Below are 24,894 nucleotides of genomic sequence, written 5' to 3'. Positions count from 1 at the left end.
CATGCCAGTTGCAACAGCTACTGTAGGTGGTGACTGAATTCAGAAGTGGCCAGACATGGCTGTCACCTGCAGGACACTCAGGGTGGAGGAAGCCAGCTGGCTTGATCCTGAAATGCAGGAACGCAGCTGCAAGGAGAACCCACTCGTGCGCACCAAGGAAACACAGACTATCCCACTAGGCAGATGAGGTTTTTTTCTGCAACCAAGTCTTCTCTTCACTGAGGTCAGAAATAGGAGGTGCAGAGGAGCAGTACATGGCCAAGGATGGAGGTCTGCTGCCTTCACTCTGAAGGAAGTCAAGAAGGGTAATGAATCCAGTCCTTGATTCAGCGGACCAAGCCTAACTGGGGCCTGGAGTAATGCTCTGCCTGTGGATTCTCCCTACTGATGATCATGTTCTTGGCCAGGTTCCAGGGTTCCTAAGCTGCTTAGGAAATACTACAGGGCTCAGATATTAAGGCTGGAGTTGGTCAGGTAAATCCTTTAAGCTGAGCATAGAAGCCTAGGGAAGGAATGCTTAGTTGAGTCAGAAAAGCTGTCTGGGGGCTGTAACTGGTTTTGTTATGGGAAAAAGTTCTGGCAACAGAAAGACTTTAACTGGGGTTAAAAGCACAAATACAAGGGAGGGCTTAAATTTTTTTTCCTGGATACTGAAGACTAAGAACCACAAGAGGAAATCAATGGACTAATCAGAGTACAGGCAGTGGAGAAGGGCTGAATAGAGAACATGGTACAGGTTCACTTTGCACCAAATGGAAGAAGCTGGTTATACTTGGAATGAGGAAACTAAAGTTCCCAGCTGAGGGGGAAAAAATGCACAGAATCTGCCAAAATCCCATGTGTGTTAGGAACACTTCTTATTTCAAAAAATGCTTGATTTCCTTCATGGAAGAGGAACCAGCTGACAACAAAAGAATGGAAGTTAATTCCAGTGAATGCAGTCATGAAACATTTCCTGAGGAGAGCTCAGTGTCATAGGAGCAGGTGGGGAAAACAGCAGAATCAGATATCTGAATAAGATATTAAATGTAAGTATCTGGTTACTCAGATACTTGGGTGTCTAAATTCTTGCTGTTTTAACATGCTGATAAAGAGCTGCTTTTGCAGTCAGACTTTTTTTCCAACAGTGCATGCTTTTTGTATGTTGACAGTAGGCCTGAATACATGTGCTTGCACCATGTTTTTAGAGTATCTGGGCAGGTTTTTGCTGTTATTACACTGCCTTAAGGATGCCCAGCAGTAATCAAAAGGGAAAGGAAATTTTTGTTGATAAAATGCGAACGGCAAGATGCACCAGGAAAAAAACCAAGTCACAGCACCTTATTGAACACAAGTTTGAAAAAGTCAAATAAAAGACATTGCTGTGTTTAACATGGTCCTTGGGAAGCACAGCCCAGGAGAAGGAAATTAAATGGGGAAAAGACATTCAAGCAATGCCAGGAAGACTGTATGAAGGGAGCAATAAGCCAGCCTTGAGTCATTAAGCTGCAGAGCAGAAGTAGGCAACTGAACAGGGGACAAATATAAGGAAGGATATGTCATCACCTTTCCAGACAATCTGTGTTAGAGAGGTAATCACCCCTCTGCTGGCAGCATGGTCAGAAGTGAGGCAGCAGTGATCCACTGGGCAGTGTAATTCTGTAGTCTAGCATTGCTTCTGCACTCAGACAAAGGGCTGAAGAGTCTGAAACATGTGGCATGAGTCCTGAATAAATTTGAGTTTTCAGTGGAGATATAAAAGATTTTGGCATAGATATTGTAGTCAGATCAATTCAAGAAATTCCTTCAGGGGAGTCACTGCCAAAACCTATTTATTATTATTCTATTTACATGCTTCAAAGGAACTTATAAAGTCACAGTTCTGTATGAATCATAGTGGGTTATGAGTAAAAGCTCAACTGAAGACAGTCATGGTCTTAAGACAATTATTATGGAGGAGATAGACTAAAAGCTGAAGGAATTTAAAAAATGAAATATCATGATTCATCTATTCCAGCTTTCCTTTCTTGCTCCTGGATGTTCTGTGGTGCTAAATGGTAAATTCAAAATACCTGGTCATATTAATAGATAAGATGTCTGACTGTGTGAACACTGTAACTCTGCTTGGCTTAGTCTGTGGAGATCTTTATACAGAAAGTCTCCTGTTGAACTTGGGTGCATTCAACTCAGTGTAGTGACACCTCCAAGACTGCTGTATAATCAGTTTGCTCTTGTGGAACTTTTTGGCCCAGGCTGAATGCCATGCTACCTAAGAGAAGGCTTAAAATACAGAATATGGCATCAAATAAGTGTCCTCTGACATCTCAGTAGAAAAAGAGCTTTAGACCTCACTTGGTACCTCTTCATCAGAGCATTGTCATCTTTTCAGAGAATGTTGTCTGCCTGTGCTTTTCCAAGTGTGGGGTATGTCCTGTTAAAGCAGGTGTCATCTGGAGTGAGTTGCCCTTTTCCTTGAGGAAAGGGAGTTCCAATGCATTGCCATACCTTGGCAAGCTGATCGTCATTCTAACTCTCACTTCTGTACCTCAAAGGTGCTTATTTAAAATACTGTGTGAGTTGTGGGATAAACAGATCGACAGTTTAATGGCTCTGATGTGTGCAGTGATCTTCATACATACTTAACATGGAAAGGCTAAAAAAAAGAGACATGTTAAATTTGTTCTTGAGTTTTTCATTGGGAATCAGTGAAGAGGATTATAAAGTCTCACCGAGCAAGAGTGACAAGAGCTTGCTTTCTCCAGGCAAGGAAATGAGTACTCTCAATTATATGATGATATTCAAATGATTAAATAGCATGCACAGTTGTCTCACTCTTCTTAGCAGATGAGAGAAAGGCTGTGGATAGTTAAAAAACCTGTCAGGATGGCTGGGCTCAGAGTGTGGTGCTGAAAGGAGTTAGATCCAGCTGGTGCCCAGTCACACATGGTGTTCCCCAGGACTCAGCGCTGGGGCCAGCCTTGTTTCATACCTTTATCAATGATCTGGAAGAGGGAATTGACTGCACCCTCAGCCAGTTTGACACCAAGCTGGGTGGGAATGTTCATCTGCTGGGGGTAGGAAGTCTCTACAAAGGGATCTGGACAGGTTGGATTGCTGGGCTGAGGCCAGCTGTATGGATTCAATAAGGTGAAGTGCCAGTCCTGCATTTGGGTCACAACAACCCCAGGCATCACTACAGGCTGGGGGCAGAGTGACTGGAAAGCTGCCTGGTGAAAGAGGACCTGGGAATGCTGATGGATAGTGGCTGAATGTGAGCTGGCAGCATGCCCAGGTGGCCAAGAAAGCCGATGGCATCCTGGCCTCTGTCAGGAAGAGTGTGGCCAGCAGGACCAGGGCAGTGATTGTGCCCCTGTACTTGGCACTGGGGAGGCCACACCTCAAGTCCTGTGTTCAGTTCTGAACCTGTCTCTAGTTGAAATACACTGATGTGCTGGAGAGACACCAGAGAAGGCCAATGGAGCTGGGGAAGGGTCTGGAGCACAAACTGATGAGGAGCAGCTGGGGGTGCATAACCTGGAGAAAAATAGGCTCAAGGGAAACCTTACTGTTCTCTAGAATTACCTGAAAAAGAGGCTGTAGCCAGGCAGGGGTCAGTCTCTTCCTAGCACAGGACAAGAGGAAATGGCCTCAAATTGCACCAGAAAGGTTTAGATTGGACAAATTTCTTTCATGGAATGGGTTGTCAAGCCCTGGAACAGATTACCCAGCGAGGTGGTTGAGTCACCATCCCTGGAGGTATTTCAAACATCTGTGGATGTGGCACTCAGAGCCATGGTTTAGTGGTGGACTTGGCAGTGCTGGATTAATAGTTGGACTTGATGATCTTAGAGACCTTTCCCAACCTAAACAATTCTATGATTCTGTAGTTGTAATTAGTCAGTCCTAACTGTTTGGAAACTTTTTGTGTTGTGAGGAGCACTTGTAGGAGTTTGCATTATCAGTGCACCAGGAACAATTTGCTGAAATAATTTGTGAAGAATTTTATTGAATAGGAAGCTTACAGGAAAAATGTCATCTTCTCACCAGAACATAAATTCAAGGTTAAAAAAAAAAGTTATATCATTCATTTATCCTAGTTTATCTAGATTGTCAGAATTTGTATAATTTATAGTTTTTACAATGGAGTAAACAACTATTGTTGTGTTGTAATTTTTGAAGTTCAATATTAGTAATGCTGTATGGCAGAATGTCAATGAGTAATTTACAAAATGTTTTTCTTTTTTTCCAGTGTAGGAGTTCCACATTTTAAATCAAGTTTACCTTATGCTGTGTCTGTTTTTCCCATGTTTTCCATGTCACGTATAAAAAGTAGAAGAGGCCCATCAGCTTGCTGAGGTGTATTCTGAGTGTCCCAATGTAACATGTCTCAATTGCATAAATGGATTTTGTAATCTTTTGCTCTGTAGCTTGCACAATGTGGATTAAGTTAATTATTTATAGCTTGTCAGGGCACCTTTTGAAGTGTCCTGTGCAGTGCAGGAGATGTTGTATTGCACAGGAAATCATCCTACTCTGCCTTGTCAGTCTGGGCAGGGCCAGAAGACTCTTTACTTGATAGCTGAAATAATTTAGTGGTCTTTTTCTTTTCCCCAAAGAATCTATTGTATTTGTCCCATCAAACAATTTTCTTTTATTCACTTTTTATTCTGAAATTTAATTTTTTGGGTCAATTTTCCCTTTTAAAGTGTCTCTGGTCTTCCCATGCCATTTCTCTCTCTAGCCCCTGGTTGTTTCAGCTTGTGTTGGTTGTGTTACCTACATGTCTCTCTCATGGCCCTTCTCAGAAGAGCAGGTGCCCCCAGGCTGGCCAGTTGAGCCCATGTCAAGCTGGAAAGAGCAGCCACTATACTGAGGTAGGGACAGGGGGTCACTGAGGCTCCGTAGAGTGTTGGTCCTTGCTCACCACTATCCTTCATACAACCACTGGATGCCTGGGCTTTTTGCAGGTCCTCTTTTCTTTTCAAGCCTGCTTGTGAGAAGGTTCACTGCATTTGAACTGGTCTGCACCAAGTTTTAGCCTGGTCCTGGGGGCTGGTAATCCCGAGTCCCAGTGCTGGTGTCCTGCTGAAGGCTGTGGAGTGACCAGAGCAGGGTAGGTAGGAGAAGTTCCCTGCTGGTGGCCCGTTAGCCATCCCTGCCTGCCCTCAGTGGGAGCAGAGCCAGGCACTGCCTGCCAGGCCCTTGACCTCCCCTCCCATCCCGCTGCTGACCTCTCCAGCTGACCAGCCCTGGGCTCCTCTCCCTCTCCTCGCCCAATAGGTGCTTTTTGTTAAGTCACTGCTTTCACAAATCAGGCTTTCACAAATAAGCAGACCCTAACCATGAAAACTCTATAATTGTTTTTCCCTTTTGTTCATCCTGAACACCACGTCACCTTTCTGCATCCAAACTTTCCCTGATGTCAATGTCGGGAAGGGATCAGTGGTGATTGTTTTTTTTTCTTACGAGGAATGCTGACATGAAACTGGTCAGGTTAGGAGATCTGGGAAACTCAAAGCATGAGAAACTATAAAAACAAGGGGGTCATCAACAGTCCCCCAAAACTGATGGGTGCTTACTTTTATCTATATGTAATTTTTATGGGTTGTTTTATCGTAAATTTGTTTTTAATGAACCATTCCATTTATATCTTAGAAGACTGAAGCATTACTTAAGAGTCTGTAGTCACTAGAACTCTTTAACCAAATAAGAGATTGCAGACATATTGGAGTTGTGATAAGAGAACATGCTTTGAGCTCTCTAAATTCTCCTGTCCTTGGAAATTCCCTGGATTATGCACTGTGGAATAAGCTACTTTATAGTTGTTTCTTCTTCCAGAAAACAAAACACTCTTCCAGGAAAATTAGTAGTACTTTTGTTATTCTTCAAGCTTATGTTGTTTTTGTGCCTCTCAGGTCAGTGTGGAAAAACAGCCTAATATGTTTACTTTTGCTTAATTGATCTTACTTTGGCTTTGCATCATTTTTTCTGGGCCATCAGTTCTGAGAACTGTAAACAAAGTGAAGATATGTACATGTTTTGTTTTAGTCAACGGGGTATGGGTTCTGGGTCCAGATTCTAGTCTCGGTGAAAACAGTGGAATTATTGAGAAACTAGGTGGAATTATTCAGAAACCATTTGATGCTTATTTAACTTCTCTCCCACTGAATGTAGTGAGAAAAGAGCTCAGCATTGAGCTCTTTTCACCCTTGGTGTCATCACTGTTTGTCCTGCTGTTTGGGCAAGTTGTCTAGCTTTGTAATGAAGTAATTTTCTAAGGTGAAACTAGCTTTTTTATCCACATAGAATTGAGAAGTGTAATGTGCATAACAGGGTGGTTTTCTAAGAGTCTTCCTTTTATAAGGATGGCTTTGTACACATAAAAGGTAGTGACTCCAGTAAGTGGATCAAAGGGGACGTTTGAAGACCAGCTTGGTGAAGGTCTTCATATTGTAATGGGAAAGGCAAGTATAAGAAATGGCAGCAGCCTTTGAAGAACAAAACACAGGTTCTGGAGCAGTGTCTACTGAAAGCCTGTCTACCATCACATTTAGCTGTTTCTAAAGTGATAATCATCACATCTCACTGGCTGCCACCCCTGGGTCTTCTGCTAGTTTGTGGTTCTTCCTCTATTCTGCAGCTCCTCTGCCTAAAGGGGAAGAGGCAGAACAGGGAATAACAAACTGGGGCCTTGCTCCTCCTCTTTGTTCACCATCACTGTAAATGTGGCTGACAGCAATAACTTTGTGAATTAAGCAGATTAAATCAGAACAAGCAAGTACTAGGAACAAATATTTGCTGACCAGTGCACCAGATCAATTCACTGAAATAAGGATCTGACTTTTCTGCTGTGCACAGTTGTGATATGGGATGATGTGATGATGGAAAAAAGAGTATTTCAGATGAGCATGGGAGGTCCTCAGGATATGGGTATTTGGTGTTGATGCTGGAATCCTGTCAGTTTTACTTGTGGTATTTCAGCTCTCAGCACTGGCTGCTGTTTGCATCTTTGTGCTTAACATTCTGTAAGACATAGAATATGCAGGATGTTGAATGTTACAGGCTCTACACTAGTCCCTTCTAAAAGCTATTATCTGCTGCAGTAATTACCACCATAAAAATAGTAAGAAAAGAGCTAGGTCTTTCCTCTGGGCTATCTTAGCCTTTTTTTTTTTTTCCCCCTGAAGCGTCTGTTGTAGATCACAAGCTTTATGACAGAGAAATTAAATTATCTCCCTTGAATCTTAAGTATTCTATTGTGATGATAAACCAAATTATATTTTAGGACCACTGTGCAGCTTCTCTGGGACAGAAATGTTTTTATGTATGTAATCCAGTTAGGATTGGAAGCCTTATGGTCTGCAAGGGGAGATGGATTTGGAGTTCTGAATTCCACTCCACTGTGTTTTTGTTTGTATGGAATAGATTATACTTTGTTCAAGGGAATAACACCTTTTGTTTTTGTGTTGTCTTTAACAAAGTGAGTAGTGTTGGCTCCTTTAACCACTTAACTTGAGTTGCTCTTATAGAGCTGATTTATCTCCTGGAATGATCACTGAAAAAACATTGCAAAGAAATCACAGGTTTATTCAGCAGAAGCCAGACAGGTGTGATTAGACATTCCTCTATTGCTATCAATAGAGATAATATAGCAGGAAACAACTAGCAGTCCATTATCAATTTCTGCAGTCCCAACCTTGTTAACCCTTGGGTCACAACTTCCCTTTGTCTGGGAAAAGAAACTTTGAGAATTTCTACATACACACGTCTTTATCTTGCTCTTTTGCCTTTTTTCTCAAGTATTTTTCTAAGCTGTTTGGTTAAAGCCCATCTTGTCATTTTACTTTAACAAGGTTCTTAATCATGTTTACATCAAGACACATCATCAGCATTCTCCCAAAAGTACAGGTATATCTGTACTCTAGTGAGGTGTCTTCATTAGTCATGCTGGCTATTTTATTGCAACAGCCTGTAATTATTTTGTCTGTAAATATCAAAACCTCACAGTGCCTACTTGAATGATGCAAAGTAGCCTCCTGCCAACCCATGGAAACTATCAGCTCTACCTTTTGTAGTCATATATAATAATATTGGATATAAAATGACAGTGGGGGAAGCCTTTTTTATTAGAAAAGGAAGCCACTCCAGTTCAGAAGGTAGATGAAAACTTTGTGGTTTCTGTCATCAGGTGGTATAAAGGGCAATCATGGTAAAGGATCAGAAATAGTTGAGATCTGCATGTTCATCATGTGAGTATTTGAAGAAGCACAATGGAAGTAATATGTTTATCTCTCTTTTAACTGTTTTCCAATAGAATTCTTGAAAAGTGGAAGTAAGTTGTTCTTCATGAATTAGAAAACTTCAGGAATGATGGTATAGGACTTCTGTTAAGTGCCCTAAATGTTCATACTTGGGCATATTGCTGAAAACAACAAGTCTGACTGAGGTATTTCTGTTTGAAAATAATCCAGGCAATTAAAAATATATCTTCTGAGTAGTCAAGGATTCAAAGATAAATTTTAGATATGCAACATTACAGGCTTTCTATGTTCAATCAACTTGCTCCCCTGACTGTTCTTAATAAACTGAATTTGACACGATGAAGGCTCTTTTACTTCAAGTTGAGACTGTAGGATATCAGGAACATGACTTGAGAAAATCTGTCTTGTGGACACTAGGTAGGATTGGAGGGGAAACACAGGACTTGAAGTAATTTAAGTTTCAACTTCTGCAATATGTGCTTAAGATATTACCCACTTTGTAGGCTCTTCAATTTTCAGTTTTAAGCAGTTCATCTTTTTTTCATGCACTGCTTCTCTTGGCAGGACATTCCTCAATGTTACTGCTATAATGTGTATGGCTTTTCTAATTTTCACCTTAAATGATGCATGCTGGGTTTATAGCAACTGCTCTTGAGCCAGAACTGTCTTTTTCTTTCCTGCCTGATGTTTATGGTCTGTTACTATTTCTTAGTGGAAAATTATTTAGAATGAATTTGTTTTGAAGAGAAATCAAGAGGGTCTGGGGGATAGCAGCTGACCATGATGGCTGCAGTTTGAGACAACTGGCCTGTTTCAGTGATGGTGATGGCATCTGCTCTCCTGCACTCTGGTAACAACAAAACTCTTCTGAAAGTCTCTGTGGAATTGCCTTGCCACACTTGTTCAGTCTAGGCAGGCCATCTTAATGGTGGAACTAGAAGGAAATCACAGTGCAAGGTACTAAGTGCAGGTCTCTGTTTAGGCAGGGTCTGTGGAGAGAGGCAGCCTTTTCTTAGACAGACTTACATAGCTGGGGGATGCTTACAAGCTTTTGGCATACAAATCCCTCCTAGATAGAGCAGTCAAATGTTTGGTTGATTCAGGAAAACCTTTTTTGGTTCTTTGTCAGCAGAAGCAGCTGTGGAGGATTTCTTTGTTTTCAAATGAAGTGCCCATCAAAATACTGCATTTGGAAATGAGAAAAGAATTACCAGTGAGATTCACAGAGAAGCCAGAGGATTTGTGCAGATGCCCAGGCAGGTTCAGGACAGTATATGAAATAGAAATTTACTTCATATAGCTGGTATCAGAGTTTTGACAAGGAACCACATGCTAGACTGCATCCAGTGAAAAGAAGACAAGAGAAAACTAGGTATTGCCATCTCCCAGAAAAAATTAATTCATACCTTCACAGGGGCAGAACAAGACAAGCAAGGCAGACTTCTGTGTAGAGACTGTCTCCTGTGAAGAAAAGCAGTGGAAAGTTAGCCATGCATAGGTATGGTATGGGAACTAGTTTTCACCTAGTTAATCTGGCCCAGAAGCTCCTACTTACCTGTGCAGGGATCTTGGAATATAATGGGATTTATGAAATGCCAGCAAGGCAGTGCTTTAGCAGCTGTTCAGAAGAATGAAGAGCTTTGTGTGGTTCTTGCAGCTGCTTCCCTGCCCTTTCTTCCTTGGAACACCCACAGGAGATAATGCTTCCATCCTGTGACAGGGGCAACAGGCAGTCTCTGAGAGTGAACTCTGCCTCCTTCTGGGACAGAGAGATAATGTTTAAATACAAAAGATGCTTCTAAAATGTCAGCAGATGAAGAGAAAGAAAGATGAAGAAGAATATATGATTTTACTGAGTTAGATTATCAGGATAAGTATAGGAAATTTCTCTCACATGGTACCTGGAAGCAGGTAAAAAACAAATGATAGGTATCAAGTTTGGTGCTGCTGAAGAGAAGGAACACACATTAACAAGCCTGCTAGAAAAGAAGTTGCTTTTCAGGTCAGATATCTGAAACATCCTTTGTTTGGCCCACTGGAAATAGGCAATGGAAGAAACACTGAATAAATTGAAATAAATCATGCTCTGCTAGTTATTGTGATGAATAGTGACAACCAGGACTCTTCAACAGAAGGCTGCATTGGCTAACAACCTTGCTCATTTCTTGCTCTCGTAGGAGAACAGGTGGTAGGACAAAGAAAAGAGCTATAATTAAACTCCACCCATCTTCAAAAGCAGGTGAAGAGATCATAATTCATGCAATAAATCTGGATAATTAGACAATATTTGTACAATTAGAAGCTGAACACTGAATGATTAGTGATTCATGAATAATGAGCTAGTATCCACTCACAAACCACAATGGGGAAATCAGATTTATATTTGCTTTGTAATGATGATCTTTCTCAAAAGTCTATCTGTAACCAGAAAGGAATTTAGACCCCTCACAGGAAAGTGCATGAACATAATTTCATTTTTTAATTTCTGAGAAATGCCTTTGAAAAAATGCACAGTGCCTTACTTTCATAATCATATGGCAATATTATGTGGAGATTTTTGGGGGGTTTTGTGTTTGGTTGGGGTTTTTTTGGGGTGTTTTGTTATTGTAGAGTATTAACTTTACTGTCTGTATTAGGATCTCCAATGGTTTTGTTTCTTTGAGCTCTTTTTGGAGACTTGGGAAATAAAAAATGAATGTCTCTATCCAGTAAGATAAAAGGTCCACTTCTTTCAGGAACCTGTCTTCCCCAGTGGCTGATAGGTGATGCCAAAGAGAAGAGCAAATGTCCCCAGGCAACACACTCTGTCTTTACACTCAATTTATAATCATCACTCTGTGATGTTTTGGGTTTTTTTAAACTCATACAGAGAACACGCAGAACAAAAGCCACAACACCAATAGCTAAGGCTCTAAAAAGGGATTTTTAAGAAGTCAGAGATGGTGTGCACAGCTCTAATAAACCTGTGTGCCCTCATGGCTGACCCTGATAGCAGCAGGTGGAGACCTCTTGAGATCTCTGAAGAGAGTCTGGTGTGTGTTCCCACAAAGAACAGAAACAGGTTTTTTCCACTTCGGGGGGAAGATGCTGTCCAAAATGGTTTAGGAGCAGTGGCTCCAGAGGGGCAGTGGGCACACCGAGTGAGTGTGCAGACACTGGGAGCTTGATACAGGGGTTACTGCATTAAAGCACTGACTTGGGACTCTGTTCTCTTTTGTATTTGCTTTAAAAATTGCTCCCCATAAATCCCTTCATAGAATTCTCTTCAGAGTCACCTGTACTTTCTTCTTTCCTGTTACCTGGAAAGAGGAATGTGAGAACAGAGCAACAAATCTCATTTCTGTTTGTTTTACATCTCCTTTATTACCCCTGGCATTGTTTCCTCGTTGTACTTTCATCCATTGACCTAATTCTGGCAGTTAACTCCTGGCAGGAATAGTGTTTCCATAAATTTCATTGTATTTATTGAGCTACACATGTGATCATCTGCAGAACAGATGATCATTATTATTATTATGATTACAATAGCCAGGTCTGCAGGATTAACCAGTCAGAATGAGGAAAGTCAGCTGCTTTAAAAATAATTATATATATATTCTTGACTAATATAAACTGCTTTCCGAGCTCTTTAGTGAGTGAATGAGACTGCGAGGAATTTTGAACTTCTAAAACATTCCCATCTCAGAGTTATTAATGGGCAAAGGGATGATTTCTAAAAATGGGAAACCTGCTAGACTTTCTCTGCATGGTAAGTCAGAATTACTTTGTCTAATAATGAATTTTTGTTTGATTTTGTTTTGTTTGATAGGAAACCTCTATTTTAGCTCACTTAAGGGAGTTCTGTGTTGAGAGTTGAGGATTTTGTGAGTTGGCTTTTTTAGCTTTCACTTTCTTTTCTCTGATTTCTCGTAATCCTCTGTTCTGTTTCAGAATAGATAGGATTTCAAAAAATGGACAAGAGATTTCAACAGCACACGTTCTCATGCTCCAGAGTTATTTAGAGCACTAGGAAAGTTCCTGTTCTGTATGTCTTGGTTCTCTGCCTTTGAAATGGGTATAGTAACAGTCTGTCCCATCAGGGTGATGAGAGAATGAGTTTGGTGCTGTGTGACCAGACACTGTTGAGATGAGGTCTGAAGTTTTAAATTACCATGTAATCTACAAATAGAGATCATGAGCATGGTTGTATTTGTCTTTAATTTTGTCTTAGGTATATAGTAGGTTGATGAATCAAATTCCTATGATGGAATATCATCAGGTGCTGTTTACTGATTTAGCAGAAAGCAATAGTTTACCTATAATGTTATCACCTAGGCTAGGCAGGAATTTGAGTATGGGCTTCCTTTAAAAAGTGATGATATGACTGGAAATGTTCTTTAAACCTAAGAACTGCATCATGCATTATGGAAAACACAATTAGGTAACTAAACAAGTTTGTTTTTGGTGTTAATGCTGTAATGGCTAGTTGCTTTAAGATTGCTGTAATAACACATTACTTGTGGTTGGTTATGAGTAACGATTGTTATTTGAAATATTACAAAACTACTAATGAATAGTAACCTTGTGTACACTAATTTTGAGATTGAAGCTTGCTACGTGAGGGTAGTGCTTGTGTAAATTTTGCACAGAAATACCAAGCAACAGGGCTTAAGATTACTTGGAGAAAAGTGTATTTTCTAGTACTCTGACATTGCAAAGTGGGAGGTGCCAGACAATAGGTGTCAGCACTGGTTCAGCTATGCACAACTTCACTGAAAACATAGATTAAGGCAGCTGGTTTTAAGCACACATTTGCTGTGAACTCTACTTTCAGCAAATTGAAATGCCTGTAGAGAAGGTTGAATGGTGATTGACATTAGTTATGAAATAGCTTTTCTAGGGTATAGACTGAGAAACAAAATAGATGAGACAAAAGATAAAAGCTGGTAAAAATAATGTATTTTCTTCACTGCGAAATGTTTCTGTAATACTGAAGGAAAGACTGTTTCTGAAAATTTCAATTTAATTAGGCCTTGTTATCTTATTAATTATTCAGAGATTCCTGAGAAGAAGACTTTGATATAGTGCTTTCCTAGGTATTTAAAGAAATAATTAAAAAGCCAAATCAAAAAATAACTGAAACTGAAGAAGGAAAGCAAAATCACAAGAATCAGAATGGAGCAGACAGGATAAGGTACAGTGATAGGAAACTTCCATGAGACTTTGGAACTGTGCTGCTTTGTGGTGGAATTTTAAACTGCAAGTAGCTGTTTAGAGATCTTGTTCATTAAACCAATGCCTGTCCTATGGATTCTGCCATCACGTGGATGATTCTGCCAACAGCTCTGGAAGAAATAAACAGGAAGACTTCACACAAAATGTGTGGTTGTGCAATGGAGAAACCAGAAGAAACCACCACCAGGGAAATGGAAGACAAAAAATCCTTGGTTTTCCTCTGTACTTCACTGGCAACATGTACCTAGGAGCCAGGATGTGAGGATTAAGCCAAAACAGGTAAGACTAAATGCTTTAAGAGACCAGTGTAAACATTATGGTCTAAGAGGTACTGGATCAGAGTGCTAGTTCTCTAGAATTGCTTTTATGTGGACAAACAATGCTTAAATTATGTCCTCCCAGGTAGAGGGTACTGGAGTTTTAAAACTTTGAGGAAAAATAGTGGAAGTCAAGCAGCAGATGTGCACAAATCAAGGAGTTTTAAAATAAGCAGGTGCTGTCATTGGAGACCTTTGTGTGGTGAATGCCAGGTGGATGGCTGTGCACACAACAAGGGAAACATCTTTTTCTTGTCAATATTTGGTGAGGGATAGCTGGGAGAACGCCCCCTCCCTCCCCTGAAGTTTGCATTGCGTTGCAAAACCCCGTGAATTCCTTGCTAGTGGCACACAGCAGTGCCCCAAGCCTGGCAGGATAATCTAAAGGGAACGCAGCTGAATTGTGATCCTCTGCTGTATAAAAGGGGGCGGGTCACTGTGCTGGTTCCAGCTCCTTTTCTGTCATTAGGGCTGCAGAAGCACCAACCACAGGCAGCTGGCACGCCTCTTCATTGCCTCTTATATAATGTGGGGTTTCACAGGGCACCGGTGTGAAAACCAAGTCAAACATTGTGGAGGCAGACTCCACAAGTGTCACTTGTGGTGTGGCTGGTGCTCGCTGTGCTGTGGGGAGCAGGGCTGCTCTCACAAGGCTGATCTGTGGCCCTGTTTGAGTCAAGTTTGGAAGGTGCAGGATGGCTCCCAACGAGGCAGGGGATGAACTTGTTTTCTTTGTGAATGGTAAAAAGGTAAGGAAGATTCCAGCTTTCTGTCCAGCTTGCTCCTGGGTTGTGGCTTGATTACTTACTTTTCTGGCATCTTTTTCTTCCTCTTAAGTATTCTGATAAGAATACATATTCCATGACTTTTAAGTAATAAATTGTGAAAACTACATATTTCTTTGCTAAATGGCTTTTTCTCTTCTTTGAGTTTACCTTGTGAATTATTCAAAGGATAATACACATAATATTCCTTTCACATTTTAGATTTGTTGGCAATAATTTACTACAATTCTGACATAACTTTCAAATAAGTGTGCACTGCTAAATACAGGCATTTCTACTAGACATAATTTCAATATTTACAACAGATCTGGAAAATTTAACTTAAATGGAAGCATCCATATATAATTCCACATATAATTCATCAATAAGTAATTCTAACATCTGTTTTTGAAAAGGGATTTAGAAAAATGTTTATTCCCTTTCCATTTAAGAAGCTAGAAGCCTCTTCAGAATGGAAGCCCATTAATGATACTGATTCCTGACAACAACCTGAGAAGTGACTGTGTCTCACAGGAGGCTGGGTGCTCACTGCACATGATGGACACATTTGAACAGCTTGTCCCAGAGCCCCCTTTCCTCAGTTTGGACTTTGCCTGGCTAGCAATGCAGCCTTGCCTCTTCAAAGGCTTGTTGCAAAAGTCAAGGCTGACTCTTTGACCAACTACCAAGTTAATTCTGTTTCTGAGCTCAGCTCAATGCTGCCTTCCCCACCTTCCCCTTGCCTAGACACTTGGGTGAGGGAACTTGTGCCAAAGCAGCTTCCTGCTGGGAAGGGGACAGGCTTGCTTATCCATTGGTGTAAAGCCAAGAGTTTGCAAACCTTCCCTGAGCGCTGCTTAGGGGTGTAAATCAGGTGGTGTACTGGGTTTGGGCTAGACAATTAATTTTTAATCCCTTGAGGGATCACACAATACTCTCAGTTGGTTAAAAAGCTCTGTGCCCTGCCTTACAGACTAGCACAGGTTTACTATCCATTTTGCTTTTTTTTTTCTTTTTCATGGTACTTTAATGTGGATGAGAGTGTAACTACAATTAGGGGTTTTAGTTATGAACTTGTATCCCAAACTGGATTGGAATTAGAACTTTCGGAGGTACTAGTGGATTTGGTATGAATGTTTTGCTTTATTGATATATTAACAGTTTACTGAAGAATGAAGTTTATCTAGTGTGCAGTAAAAGGTAGTCATAGAATTGTTAAATATAATGCTGATGTAGAGCCCAAGCTTGGTTCTGAGGTTTTATAGAGAAGGATGACAACTGAAGCTTTGCTCACACAGACTAGTAGTGCTTCATATGTGTTAATTGACATATCAGCCATTCATTGTTTCTAGAAAGAGATGAAAACTTGGAGCTCCAAGTTAATTGAGTCTGGTAATTGAAATTGTGGCATAGGATGGTCTGTGGATTTTATCTGGTGAATTCTGCTATGGTGGGAACAGGTGGCGCACCATTAACTTGGTGTCTTCTTGCTCTGTGAAGTTTTTGTGAGATGCCTCCTTTGTGAACCTCAATACATAGAGGGTGAACTTGGAGCTCTTTAGTTCTTGCATTAGGAGGTTACCACAGATGTGTTGGGCAATCCAGACCCTGATACAAGCCAAGTGTCCTGTCTTGTTTGATTTTTTTTTTTTTCCTGGTATGCTCTAATGAAAGAAAATTGTAGATCTGGTGCCAGATCAGCTGAGGTTCAAAACCAATAGGCCTCTCATGGTAGGTATGAAGAGTTTCTAAACAAATTCCTGCATGTAGTTACAAGTGGTGCTTCAGCTGGTGCTCAGTTATTACAAGAGCACTGCTCTGTGTAAATTGTTAGAAAAGTCCTTCTTCCTGGAGAAAACTTTTTGCTAATATGAAAATGTCTGTTAGTCAAAGTCCAGAGCTGGCCTTGTGGCACTTTCTTTTGTGCATGTTGGGCGAGACAGAAAAGGGGAGAAATGGCAGCCTAGGCCCTGAAGGCTATCAGCAGAAAAGAACCTGCTCATTTTGGATCTTCTGCCTGTCCTTGCTGTGTCCTGCAGGTAATAAACCTGCTGTCAGTGACACTGGCCTTGTTGCATTTCAGCAATTTTTATGGAACTGCTGTTCTTGTTTACAGAAGCCTGACTGTGTGCGTGTGTAAAGGGGTTTATCACAGTGTGATTTTGGCAGCTTGGCTGAAAAAAAAACAAACCAAAACACCAAGGGATGATTAATATTACCAACTGTACCAACTTATTTGAATGTCAAAGCTCTGTTAGCATCTTTTCCCACTGCCCCATGGAGCAAGCAGTTCTAGTAAAAGAGCATGTTTCATTTGTTCTACCCAGAGCCTCCAGTGGCTTTTTTTTTCTATTCCTTTATTTGTGTGTGTTGCTAAAGTGGCTCAAGTTACAACCCTACCAAATGCAGGTTAAAGAGACAGAATTGGACTCATGGGGCACTCTGATCTGTGGCAGTGTATGTGGAGTTTGTTGGGACATTGCTGCACACCAAAGGTGATGTGATGGAAGGAGTGGTAGGAAGTGCCTGGAAATGCAATTCTGCTGGAACAAGGGGAAGTGGAGAGGCAGGCATTAATATCTTCTCAATGGTGACCAGTGGCAGGGCCTGAGGAAACAGCATCCATCAGGGGAGGTTATGAAAAGGTTTTTCACCCAGAGGGTGGGTGGGCACTGGAACAGACGGTCCCCAGGGTAATGGTCACAGCACCAAGTCTGACAGACTTCAGGAAGTATTTGGACAATGCACCTGTTGGGATTCTTGGGGTGTCCTGTGCAGGCCCAGGAGTTGAGCTTTGATGGTTTTAGTGGGTCTCTTCCAAGTCAGTATATTGTATGATTCTAAGTTAGGATATGGCTCTGTCCATCTGGGATCCTGACTAAACATTCCAGTTGATTCACTGGTAACATGGCCAGTGGGAAAAGTCACTGATGTGTGAGTCCATGACAGCTGGACATTGCAAATGGGCTGCTGACATTCTGTCACTGTACAAAACCAGGTGATAAGAGGTGGTTTGTGAGACAGGGACATGGATTGCAGCAAATTCTTCTCTCTCACATTAGCCCAGTCTGCACTGTTAAGGAAAAGTCTCCTTGGAGCAGCTGAGCATACTTTACATTCAGGACTGTTTATTTCACTGGGCATATAGCTTGGCACACTACTGACTCAAAGTTATCTTAGTAGTCTGCCTAGATAGAATGCAAATCAGCATGTTCAATTTAAAGCTAATAGAGGCAATTTTTTTCCTTGGCTGACAGACAAATCTTTCTCATGCATATGTAGCATGTAATTTCAGTTTAAACACATGGAGTCAATATTTCTATTTCTATTCTGAATGCTAAGGGAGGATCTATGCTGGAAGCCACATTAGGCCTCTTATCACTTCCAAAGTCTGTGAGTATTTGATTGCTGATGGGACCAGCTAAAATACAGGATTTTTCTGAGCTTTGTGAACCTCTAGGTTCTGCATAAACAGTGACTTAGGAGCTTTCAGTGTGCTGGCTTAAAGCAGAACAAAGTGTTCTCATGACCAGTAGCAAATTTACATTGTGCAATTATATTCAGTTGGTTCATCTGTGTTCTAATCCTTTTTCCTAATAAATTAGAAATCTCTCATTGTCTTCAGGAATGACACATTCACAGATTTTAAGGTCTAGGGGACCTTTACATGTGACTGATATGACTTGCTGTGTGGGAATCTGGTTAAAACCTTTCACTTTCTCTTCTTGCAACTTAATCAGTGACCAGGGATTAGTGATTGAATGGGAGCTTGTCCTTCAGGAAAGCACCTGCTTCTCATTTATAGATCCCAACTGATGGAAAGTTTAGCACATTGTTTGGTAAAATGGGAAAGTTTGTTTTCACTTTCCTTGTGTTCCTCTATTTACTTGTTCAACTACTGTTCCCTTAAACTGAAAAACCTCTAACTTTCTGGGAATAATAATTTAAATATGATGCTTTGTGTTGTAAAGGCAAAGTTATCTGAATTAAGGAGAGGCAGGTAGAGAAGCTGGAAACAAAATATTTCTTGAGATTGAAGTTTTGTACGTGAAATTATGGGGAAGTTAGCTCAAAATTGTTCTGGACTAGTCCGTGCTCTTTAAAGGTGTAAAACTGCTTCAGAACCTGCTTCTAGTGGTACTTAAAAGCACACAGAACTTCAGGACCAGGCTAGGCTCCCTGCTGAGGTGGATCTGAGTATTTAAAATTCCTAGAATCAGTAGGCAAACAGACATGCAGTACAAACACAGCAGTACAGAGTAAATTTGTTGAGAGTCATTTGACTGTCTGTGCCAACCTAACATTTTCAACAATGTTTCTTTCTGCATTTGATTAATAATTAAGCTGCCAAATGCAGTAAAATCCAGTTTTAAATTGTCAAAATATAGCTGTCAATCTGATACACCTGCAATATGACATTTAATTAAAAGAAACCAAAATAAAACAAATTACCAAGCACTAAAGACTTGCCAAAGGGAACTATTTATTTAACTGCAGTATCGAAGTTGTTTGATCCTACAACCACAGAAGGCAATGGATGGAATTCCATTCCTTTCTGTGCAAGGACACTGGGGGAGGTGAGCAGGAACTGTGGTATTGAGCTGTGAATTATATTGTACTGGGCATCAGACAAGACGTGTTATCCCCACCCACAGGGGTTTAAAATATTTTAAGAACAAATCACAGCAGGAGATTGCAACAAACCACTGGACGAATGATATGTTGGAGGACAAGCCAGCATTAACAACAATGAGCAAAAGGCAAGAACAGCAAAAAATTCTTACTCTGTGGCCAGCAAGAGAGACTCATCAGCAAGCATCCTCCCACCAGGGATCTGAAGTGAAGAGAAATGACTCCTGGATCTCTGATGTGTGAAATTTGTGTTAATCCAGAATATTCTCCAAACTCTTACCCATCTCTTCCCCCAGATGCCTAGTCTCTGCCAGAATTGCAGATATACAGCTCCATGGAGTAGTTTGAAGTGGCTGAAGTAGCAATCCATACTCTGTTGGATGGAACAGAGTAAGGGTGTGGATTGTCTGGGACATGGTGGGAGACACTTTCTGATAAAGTTCAGCAAAGCTTCAGCTTTGGGACTTCACACATTCTTGCATCACTAAAAGTACATAGAGATGAGTGCTTAAATGAAAAATGAAGGATTAGGCCTGTCTTTTAGTTCCTGCTTCCTGAAAAGAAGCCAGTGGGCCAAACTATTAATTGCTTGGTTTGAGTACATAACCGAGCACTTCTTGGACTCTTTCAAGAAAAACTCTTGAGATGTTTTCTTTGATATAAGCACAGAATAGTCTTTAACTGCTCTAAAGTTTCTTCTCTGTGTTTGGCTATCTTGGAAGCTGCTTTGGGAGGGTTTGCAATGGCCATTGGCACTGACACATGGAAGAAACTCAGTGTGACAGTGGGAGTTGCTGGGGCTGGCTCTTTGCCTGTGGAATGGCTCTGAAAGGCCATTTGTCCACTCAGTCACAAAGATGGTTGGAATTTCCTTCCTATGTGTGTCTGTTTGCCAAGGTGCTGCAGAGGGATGTATGGGCTTACTCTGAACCAGATGGTCATGGAAGAGCCACTGCATGTTTTTATTTCTATGTGTCCAGGAGGTGAGGGAACATGGGCACTCTGCCCTGAATAGCAGCAGTGGGTGCTGCATGATCTGCAATATGACATTCCCAAACTAGAATGGACCCTTTTTTTCCTGTAGATCATCCCCAGTGAAGGAATGAGATGTGCAAAACACATCTGGTTGTGTTTTGTAGCAGCAATTTTATTAGTTAATTCTAAAAGAGTGAGCTCAAAAAGGAAGTATGAACCTTGTCTCTTTAGGATAACCATGTCACGTGTCATGGTGAAGCAGGATAGAGGTTGTGAAAGTCTCTTATCAGTGAAAAAAAGAAAGTAAAAAAAAATACTTGAACAAGTGACCCCTGTTTCAATTTGCCCTTCAAACTGGGAGTGATTAATTTAAATAAACTGTAGCTATTGTACTTAGGACTTGCATAAAATAAGAGCCAAGAACATGATTATATTCTGGCACACAGTGAATTTGGAAAAGTTTCTTGACACTTTATTAATAACAGAAAAGGGGGAAGACAAGTGGCAAGGGCAGAACTTAAGTTTCTGACCACTGGGCAGAGGTTAAAATAAAATGCTTTATGTCTAATGGATAACTTCTAATAGTGTGATTTATTAATAGGGTGGAGGTGGCTCAAAATATGCAGCAAAAATTTTTCCTTTCTTAGAATTTCATATTCCCACATTTAGGATAGCTACTACTGTAATACTGATTGATTTAATGTTATAAGGGAAGAAGGAGAAACTTCACAGGATTGGTACTTGCTGTCCATCCTGCTGCACCTGTGTTGTCACATTACAATTTCCACCGTAGGGGTTTTTTCTCTGCAAAACCTGTTACTGATGCTCTTTCTGTAATTCTGTTTAGCTGTTCATTTTCTCTGTCTCTTCCAACAGTAAAATAAAGGACAAAGTTCAGTTATTCAGGGTCGATAAAGATGAGACACCATTTGGGACGTGTCAGGAACCAAAGATTTGAGTACAAAACACAGTTCTTTCTCTTCTCGCTACAGTTTGCCATTTTTGATGAAGGGTTTTTTAGATTTGCTTCAGTGTGGCATGACTGAAAAACTCGGATGTATGTAATGCATATACTTCCCTCTGACACAATAAATTCAAGGAAATGTTGTGTCTGGATACATGACCAGCATTGCTGAAATAATCTGTGATTTTTGCTTCCTGCTTTAGGAAAGAAGTTGCAGAAAGATCAAACTTTCCCCTTGCAACTAACTTATCTGTGCTGTAAAACATTTTGTGTTTATCAATATCTTTCCCTTCTTGCAGGTGGTGGAAAAAGATGTGGATCCAGAAACAACCCTGCTAACTTATCTGAGAAGAAAATGTATCCAGTGCCAGAAAAAAACTGCAGAAGGCTTTAAATGCCTACAGCATTTCATAATTGTTTACTGTTCTGTCACTTCAGTACTGGGCAGAGCTTTTGCACAGAGCGTAAGAGGGAGTGTTTTGCATTGTCTGGTATTTCTTGCTAGCAAAGATTACAGCTGTCATTCCAGGCTTAAACAATAACAAAATTTAAATTATATACTTTAAATGATTTATTAATACTTTAAGGAAAAACTTGTGATTTCACAGAATTATAATATATTGGAAAGGAAGCAATAATGAGATGGCAGTAAAATTGGAGGACATGTAAATTTGTTCCACACAAAGAATAAAGAATTTTCTGGCCAAAACATCAAATTGGCTGGCTAATATCCCATAACCTGATAACCCTGTGCTGTTTATCAGGTGGCCCAGGGAGGCAGGCTCAGAGGCAGGGGTTCCCCCCATGCACCATGGGCGTGTTTACATGAGCAGATGCAAGCGGCCACATTTCACCCCTGCTTGAAACTGGTCAACGTGTGAGTCAGAAGAGCTGCAGGAGCTGAGTAGCTATTACTGTGATGGTCAGGCTGGCTGCACCAGGTCTGCTTCCATAGGTAGTGTCATTCCTTGTTTTCTGAGTTTTTGTCTGGCCAGCTGGGTGTGTGCATCTGCCAAACTCTTCACAGCTGTGCTGGTGTATCCATACCATGCTGCTGTGTTCAGTTTTTTTGGGAGCTGAAGGAAGTACAGGGACATGAATCACGTTCCTCTTGGAGGTTTCCAGCAGAGCTATCAGCAGCTCTATTATCTGAGTATACCACAGATGGATAAAGGTCAGGAGGAAATGTAACTGGCATGACTCTTGTGCCTAGGTGTGCCTGTCTTACTGCTAGAACTCTTATGTCTAAGCTTCCAGATAAGTAATGCAAATAGCTTTGTAAAGAGAGAATCTGAGCCCTTCAAAACCTGCTCATCTTCTACGTGAACATTCTTGTTAGGGTCGGACAAATACTTTGAGAGACATGTTTTATTCAGGCAGGGCAGGTTAGCACTGTTGTCAAGAGAAACAGTGAATGGCATGGGAAAGCTGTATTTTTGCTCAAGCAGGCACATGATTCTATGAAAAGCAGTGGTGGCTTTAAGGACATGGTTTAATTGTGGACTTGGCAGCCTTAGGCTTGCATCAAAGACATGGTTTAGTGGTGGACTTGGCAGCATTATATTTATGGTTGGACTTGGTGATCTTAAAGATCTTTTCCAACCTAAATGATTCCATGATTCTCTAGAAACAGTCGGTGCCATACTGTTTGCAGTGAAGTCAAGATGAATTGAGTTCCCTCTATCACAGTGTCTGTTGCTTTTCCAAAGGCTCTGGGATACAGGGAAAGGCACTGATTATCTCAACTCAGTGTCCATTGCCAATGAAATCAGCTGATTTTTACCCCACCAAGTGTCTCTCAACATTTGCCAATTCTCTTTGCAATAAATATTAGTGTCTAATTACCTTTTAATGAGTGAAGGAACCTAAGCAGAAGTAACTCAAGGAATTCTTTCCTGAACTCCCTTTGCAGAACATTTGATGTAATTCCTGGTTTTAAAGCATGGCCATGAGCTCAGCAGTCTGTGGAGGAATCTGCTTAGGCTGGGCCATACACTCCATGAGCTTCCAGGTGTTTGTGCAGGGGTTCTGTGCATCTCCATGAGTTCTGGCTCTTAGTGTCTCCCTCCTATGATTTTATAGGACCCAGGCTCCTGGGGAGTGTGCTTGGTTGGATTTGTCCCCATCAATTAGCAAGCCATCAGAAAGGGGACAGCCAGACCGTGACTTTTGAGATGCAGGTAGTTTGTGAGCACTTCAAAGGCAGCAGGTGTAGGAAGAAGTCAAGCCCCACCACTGAGAGGTGCTGAAGGAGGATGTCACTGTGTGGCTCAGGGATGTGGCTGCATGCCTGAACAGCTCCTGCTCAGCAATTACCAGTGCTTTTTATCTCCCTTGTGTCATTTCCTTTTCTGAGTCATGGAAAGCGGGAACTGTTGCAGTTGAGGATATTTTATTGTTTATTTCTGAGAGTGTGTTGGAGTGTGGGCTGTGTCCTTATGAGGAGTTTGGGTGTTGATCTCAATAGTCACTTGCCAGCTTTTGAAACTTTGCTTATGTTAAATTATTAAGCAGAAGAAATTAGTGATTTGCTTCCAGTAAGAACTTGCTGCTCAGCCTTTGTTGACGACTTGAACAAGTTTCTGCCAATACTTTTCGTGTTTTCCTTAATTGCTGTTCTCTCAGTGGGCCTGTGTGGAACCAAACTAGGCTGTGGAGAAGGTGGATGTGGTGCTTGCACTGTTATGATATCCAAATATGATCCCTTTCGGAAGAAAATCCTGTATCCTTTGCAATCTGACCTCTGCAACAGAGAAATAACATGGGGACAGATCCAGGTTCCTGACATACCAGACATGGTACTATTGTACTATTTTTTAAAAAAAAGTTATATAATGAATGTTTCTGCCAAAACATAATTTTTCACTTTCAGAACATAAGCTCAGAAGGCCAAGATAAGAAAGTGTTTTTCTTAAAGCATTGCACAATGTTTATAAGGAGCTATTTCTTTGTGCCTGCAATATCTGCTCTGATTCTAATGTAACTTTTTCCTGTGAGAAACCATATGATTATTGTGATAAAATCTTTATTGTTATTGTATTATGACAATATAATCTCATTTCTGTATGCCAGCAGATATTAACTTTTTTGTCTACTTGTAGTGTAACCTTCAGAATTATTTCCTGAGACAAAATTTCCTCCTGTTCTCACTTTAATTAATTGAAAGGGGAAATAATGGAATAAAAGTAAAGGAGAATGCAAAGAGAGGATGAGACAGAGACAGGCCTCGGTTTAGTTTTACTGTGGGGAACAGAAAGCACTGAAATCTTTAATATATTTGGAATAATGCTTGGAGATACTAGAACTTGGATCCCCTCTGAGTGGTTCTGCTTAATAGCATGGCCATGAACAAGATACCTTTAGGGTCATTATTCTGTCTTCATAGAAATGAGATAAAATAGCTAGTTCTTATACAAGTTTTGGCAACACTAATCTCTTTTACCTTCAGTCTAGACTTTTTCCCCATGTTTACCATCTAGAAACAGCTTTCTAGCTAAAAGGCTGAGAACTCCAGGCTCTTGTGTAACTTTGCAACATCCAGCCACACAACATCTCGGTATTTGTAGTCTGCCCCTATAAATTACTTGTATGAGTTCTGTATCTTAATGTGCAACAAGGATGTTTAAAGTTGCTCTATCTAGGCAAAATGCTATGGTGTATGCCCACATCAAACTGCAAGAGAAATTGATTAGAACTATGGATGACAGGGTGCTGTAGGATTTGGCTTGTAATTAATTCTCATATCACATCTACTTAAGTGCTTCTGTTGTGTTCTCTGCTGTAGCTTC

The 24,894-nt window shown here is 40.8% G+C and overlaps 1 protein-coding gene across 6 annotated transcripts in view; it reads left to right on the top strand.

Annotated features, from left to right (window-relative positions):
* The window catches only part of XDH (xanthine dehydrogenase), a 70,369-nt gene that overhangs the window by 7,853 nt on the left and 37,622 nt on the right, over positions 1-24,894 (top strand). For 2 of the 6 annotated variants that reach the window (XM_064415346.1, XM_064415347.1), the window contains exons 2-4: positions 13,563-13,733; positions 21,406-21,463; positions 23,732-23,828. In XM_064415346.1, coding sequence (XP_064271416.1) covers positions 23,791-23,828 — 38 coding nt within the window. In that variant the 5' untranslated portion in view covers positions 13,563-13,733; positions 21,406-21,463; positions 23,732-23,790. Of the gene's footprint in view, positions 1-11,872; positions 11,989-12,170; positions 12,265-13,275; positions 13,414-13,562; positions 13,734-14,261; positions 14,521-21,405; positions 21,464-23,731; positions 23,829-24,894 lie in introns of those variants that run through there. The other 4 variants (XM_064415343.1, XM_064415344.1, XM_064415345.1 and 1 more) reach the window with 4 other exon arrangements.

Source organism: Passer domesticus, chromosome 3, assembly GCF_036417665.1.
Source record: "Passer domesticus isolate bPasDom1 chromosome 3, bPasDom1.hap1, whole genome shotgun sequence".
In the NCBI taxonomy this organism is placed as follows: Eukaryota; Metazoa; Chordata; class Aves; order Passeriformes; family Passeridae; genus Passer; species Passer domesticus.
This window is presented reverse-complemented; position numbering and strand designations above follow the sequence as displayed.